Raw genomic sequence first — 6,000 nt, forward strand, 5'->3', positions numbered from 1 at the left:
AGTGCCAGGTGTTAATGTGACCGAGGATTAAGCTGGTAGCATTATGTGGTCCAAAGTTTTTGGACTGTTCAAATTGAAACATATGACCCATTTGTTCAGATAAAGATAAACCAAATACAACATGATTTGGCTTCTATAAAGTGTGATATTATTTTCTGTTTTGGATGATCAGTAAAGCAGAGATACTGGAACCAGCACGTTCATCATGTTTATTGTAACAGATGACAGTAAATGTTGGACTAAGTGAAGCTGGGAGATGTGATTCACCACCAGAGATGGGCAGTAACTGTAAACCGATTACTTTTTTCAAGTAACAAGTAAAGTAAGGGATTACTATTGCAATAAAGGTAATTAGATTACTGTTACTTTCCAGTAAGCACGCTGCGTTACTGCATTGCTAAACTGTAATTTTGGCAGTCCCTCATTCCGTGTGCTTCATATTCCGGTTTGCCTGTCCTGTCTCGTCAGATAGATTCTGTTCGGCTGTGTTCCCCAGGTGTGTGCCAAGCTAAAGCTTGTCTCACGACAATGATATTAGCATGTGTGACATTCGTGGTAACAGACTTGTGCAGATCAACAATGGATTATATATCGAGTGCGGGAGAGAGTATGACTGTGCCGCCTTTAAAGCATGGAAGTACTGACCTTACTTTGAGTTTGTTTCATAAAAAGTGACAAAAACATTAGTGTCCGCTATACACTGAAAACTTCTTTCTACAGCGAAAAAAACCCATAAACTTCTGAGCAAGCACCAAGTACGCTGCCACAGGAATGTGAAATTCACAGAGAAACTCCCGGATCCTTCCACTAACATGACCGCTGCAGCACACCTGCACCAGGGCAAACCTCCGCCTACCCCACTCCTGCTATACAGGTGAAAATAGATTGAAGAGCAACAGGGCTTAGTGCCGCTGAGTCTTGGTATTTATTGATTTTCTGCTGTGTTTTACTTGCATCTATTTGAAAGAGTCAGTGTAAACGCAAAAAAAATGTTTTATTTTATATGCTGGAATGTGCAGAATATAGGTTTAAATGTTAAACAAATTTCTTCAAGTCAAAGACTGTTGCATTTAATTAAATTTTTGCTTGATGCATAAAGTTAAAAGACTAAAACTAATAAAGCAAGTTTTAAAAACAAACTTTTTCATTTGATTACATTTTATATGATGGATTATGCAGGTAATTATTGCTTTATTACCTATTCAGCTTGTGTGTCATGTTTTTAAAAAGTAACTAACTAAGCAATTAATTACTTTTGAAAACAAGTAATCAGAAAGTAACAGGATTACTTTTTTGGAACCGTAAGTAATTAGTTACTGATTTTTTTTTCACAGTCACATCATATTAATATAAAAATACAGAAAAAAAATCAGGAAGGGGGCAAACACTTTTTCACTTGTGATTTACCTTGAGGTCAGATCAAATGTCTAACTCTGTAACTGCATGAGTCTGTGGACAGTAATGAAGCTTTTACACTGTCAGTCGGCTCCTCGGAATCATTTACTGTAGAATCACTGATTAAAGATCTGTAGAACTGATCAATAATGTCTTGATACATGCTCAGTCATCCAGGTAAGAAAATTTCAAAAAGTTGATTCTGTTCATCTGGATGTGATGTTTTCAGTGGGAGAAAGATTTCATCACTCATCCATGTAATTTATTCAGTCTCAGCTGACTGCAGGTTCATTAACAGCTTAACTGATGTCCACAGGCTCATGCAGTTCCAGAGTTAGAGATGTGGTTCTGACCTCCGAGTAAATCACCATAATCAATCATGAAAATACTGTTGATGTGTTTATCACACTTAAATGTTTCAGGTCTTCAAACAAATTCAAACTTTACTTTGTCTAACACGTACTGTCATCAATAATGATACTGTATGTAGCGATAAAGTTTACTTTGACTAATGAACATGATGAACCTGCTGGTTCCAGTATATTTGCTTAACGATAGATAATATCACACTTTATAAAAGCCAAATCATTTTGTATTTAGTTTATCTTTATCTGAACAAATAAGTCACAGTGTTTCCATCTGAACAGCCTCAGTCCTCAGTCGCATTAATACCTAGGACTGCATTAGCTAGAGAAAAAAGGGGTGTGGCAGGGTGGGGTTATAAACTACAGATGAAACCTTTCTGAGAAAGTTCTTCCTATTAACAGGTGATGCTGTGATCAAGTGACTATGTCATCTGGCTTTTAAAGCAGCTCTCAGTCAGACTGAGGCAGTTTGTTAAGAGCACTCAGGAACATGGCTTCATCTTTTCTCTGCTTCACCCTCCTCTTCATCAGCATCCGCACTGCAGGTATGATCAATGCACTGATCAACACACTATTACCAATCAATACATCCATCTTTGGTCTGTATATTGTTGATCAATACATGGTTCATTGATCAATAGACTCATCAATATAACATACAGTTTATACTTTATCATCTATTATACAGGTATTATACAGGTATGATCAGTTCTCCACAGTCTGCACTTCACTGATGTTCTGTTTTGTTCTTCAGATGGATTTTTAGAGTATAGGGTGGAACGCTGTGAATTTAACTCCACTGCGCTGAAGCACATCGAGTACATCTACTCTCGCTATTACAAGAAGATAGAGTACATCAGGTTCAGCAGCAGTGTGGGGAAGTATGTTGGATTCACTGAGCATGGAGTGGAGCTGGCAATGCTCTGGAACAATAATACTGCACGGCTGAATTCAATGAGACAAATGGTAGTGCAATATTGTTACCATAACATTGATGTTCATGATCGGGCTGTTCTAGCTAAGTCAGGTGAGTGTGTAGTTGCGCAACATCATCAGGGCATCATGTTCAGCCACACAGCGACCAACACTCTGAATCACTCAGTTTAATCCTTAAACTCCTGAAGGTTTAAATTTGTTTAGAAATTTGGAGTCTACTGGAGTTCTGTTTCTTTAAAATTCAAGAAACAAAGTTTTTTAACAATGAAAAGTTTTTTATTAAATTATTTCAGGATTAATTAAAACTTTAATTAGAAGTTAAAAAGTAGAAGATGATTTAACAAATATTTGTGTAAATACAGCTTGCATTGAATGCTGGTGGCAAAACTTGAGCTTCTTCAAATCCGATTTTTTTGTCTGCTTGTTCACACTACAAATAAAATGCGACAGCAAACGCTCTCGTGTGAACCCTTAAAGAGGCCCGCATGTGCAAAAGAAGACGTCACACACAACGCGCTCTGTTTAGACCCAGAGCAACAGTATTGTTTGAATGATGGCCCTTAATATAAAGACTTCGGACTTTACGTTTCCCAATTTTTGCTTTAAGTTATTTTGTTATTTACATAATAATGTAAATAACCTAATAATTATCCTTATTGCTGTTTTAGAGAGGAGTGGTGCTTCAAAGGATAGTTGCAGATTTCTGTCAGAATCTGCAGATTATACAGTATAAATAAAATGTTCATGTTTCTCCAACGCTGTCTTCCCAACAGTTTCACTGGATGGCCAGGAAGCATTTGCTTCCTGATACTGTTAGTGTTAATTAATAATTGCAATTTGAAAAAAAGTGTCATTTTTTTTACCAGGATGTCCTTCAATACACTTATTAAACAAATATGTAGGACTGCTTTTTTCCATTTGTGCAACATCTCTAAAATTAGAAATATCCTGTCTCAGAGTGACGCTGAAAAACTAGTTCATTCGAGAGAGTGATATTATGCCCCTTATGTCAAACAGAGTGATTTATGACCCCAATAAATTATTCATGAGCTTAGGGTGTAATAAAGGAAGTAGTAAAAATACGATATTAATAAAATTATGATATTAGAAATTATGAATTAGAAAGAGAAAGCATATTTCTCCTGTATTGGCTTCCCTTCAGTGGCTTCCTGTTAAATCCAGAATTTAATTTAAAATCCTGCTCCTCAATAATAACCTCATCTTATCTTAATGACTTTACAGTGCCATATCATGCCATTAGGCACTTCGCTCTCGCACTGCAGGCTTACTTGTCATTCCTAGAGTATTTAAAAGTAGAATGTGAGGGAGAGCCTTCAGTTTTCTCACCAAAACTCTTGCTCATAGGGGTCATATGATTGTTGCATTTTTTTTCTTATTTCCTTATATTAATGTAGGGATTTTACAATAAATTACATAAAATACAATTTTTACAATAGGCAACTGTTGTGATTTGAAGCAATATAAATAAAATTGATTTGAAATTTGCAATTCTAATTTATTTAATTACAAATAACCAAAATTATGCCATTATTCTGACAGCTAACACATTTTCTATAGGTAGATTACAGATGATTCTATCCCATTACACATAATATTGCCACAATGGTAATATAATGTCTGTGTGGTTTTTAGTTCGGCCCAGTGTCAGAATTAAGTCCAAGACCCCACTTTCTGGTCACCATCCTGCCATGTTGGTCTGCAGCGTCTACGACTTCTTTCCCAGTGAGATCAAAGTGAGCTGGCTCAGAGACGGACAGGAAGTCACCTCTGATGTCACTTCCACTAAGGAGATGGCAAATGGTGATTGGTACTACCAGACTCACTCCTACCTGGAGTACACACCCAGGTCAGTCCACATCAGATCCTGGTTCATTTCCGGATCCATTCTGTGAGTGGTTTGTGAATCAGTGGTCTTTGTGTTGAAGGTCTGGCGAGAACATCTCCTGTGTGGTGGAGCACGCTAGCCTGAAGGAACCTCTGATCACTGACTGGGGTAAATACCTGTCTGTCTGTCCACAGAAATATGTATTTGACTGCTAACCTGTCTGTTTGACTGTTGGCCTCTATCTGTCACCTGTCCGACTCAGAGCCGTCCTCAGACAAATCAACTCCTGAATCAACCACGCTGATTGCCATCGGAGCCTCTATACTGACCCTGGGTCTGATCTTACTTTTGGCTGGATGTTTTCTCTACAGGTGGAAAGCCCCAGGTTAGACCAGGACTCACACTCACAGACCATTTGGCAAGCGTTTATGTCAGCCTTTTTGTTAGCCTGTTTATGTTCTATATTCACTTTCAGCTAGTGAATTTAATTTCTCACAAGTTTAGACAAGTTTTAAGTCCATATTTAGGCCCCAGTCTAATTTCACTGATGCGTTCAAATGTGGTGGATCCCAGCTATCCCTGAATAAGAGGTCTGGATTGGCTCTCCATCTAAAGGGCCTGAGTCTGAGCTTTTATTACAATTTTTTATTCTAATATTGCATTGGAAGCTAAATTACCAATTAACACAATCACATGTGTATTTTTGAACTCTATATTTTATCTGCTGTCCTCTGATTAGATATTAGTCCCTTATTTAGACAACCTCAGCTGCTTCAGGCCTCAGGCATCTCCCTCTCAGACTTATAGGATTTCACACCAGTTCAGACCTGTTTTTCAGAGCAGACAGAGTCCATGCATTTAAACTAGGGACTTCACTGAATCATTGTTGTTGATGTTTGATTGAGATCAGTTGTCCTCATGTGGATAAAGAGTTTCTTATTGACTCTGTCCTTATCTCTTTATCTAGATCATACTCTGTTTTTCAATTAATGAGGCAGGATCCTGATCCTAGTCCTGGCTCTTTCTGATGGAGTAAGAAGCAGCTGATTTGTGTGTTCAGCAGACTCATGATCTCTGGAATGGGCGACTCTGAACCTGATCATGACCAAACTCATGTATAGATGTTTAATTAATGTCTTTGAACCACAATAAACATAACATTTCACCTGTGTGCTTACTTACATGCATCAACACATTGATGTCACTGTACACTGTTTAAAACCCTTTAGTGTTCTGGTCAACCAATTGGTAGAGCACATTTTCAGGCCCTATATCTAACTGAGGCTTTCACTGAAATTGACCTACCTTATTGAGTCTTTTCTACCAATTGGTTTACATCTGTAATGCCAAAAAAATCCATCAGAAGGCACTGCAAATGGAAACTGTTGGCTCTGCTTATCCCTCTCCCAATAAAACTAAGGTAGGAAGATAACATTTTTTGATATATGATAGTGTTGG

The 6,000-nt window shown here is 37.6% G+C and overlaps 1 protein-coding gene across 1 annotated transcript; it reads left to right on the plus strand.

Annotated features, from left to right (window-relative positions):
* Positions 1–2,202: 2,202 nt before the first annotated feature.
* On the plus strand, positions 2,203–5,707 carry LOC309702717 (H-2 class II histocompatibility antigen, E-S beta chain-like). The gene is made up of 6 exons (XM_082527339.1): positions 2,203–2,305; positions 2,515–2,787; positions 4,350–4,563; positions 4,643–4,710; positions 4,805–4,927; positions 5,510–5,707. The coding sequence occupies exons 1-6, from the start codon at positions 2,251–2,253 to the stop codon at positions 5,530–5,532; spliced, it is 756 nt and encodes a 251-aa protein (XP_082383465.1). The 5' UTR covers positions 2,203–2,250; the 3' UTR covers positions 5,533–5,707.
* Positions 5,708–6,000: the final 293 nt, after the last annotated feature.

This window comes from Aulonocara stuartgranti (assembly GCF_965226115.1).
Source record: "Aulonocara stuartgranti genome assembly, chromosome: 3".
Lineage (NCBI taxonomy): Eukaryota > Metazoa > Chordata > Actinopteri > Cichliformes > Cichlidae > Aulonocara > Aulonocara stuartgranti.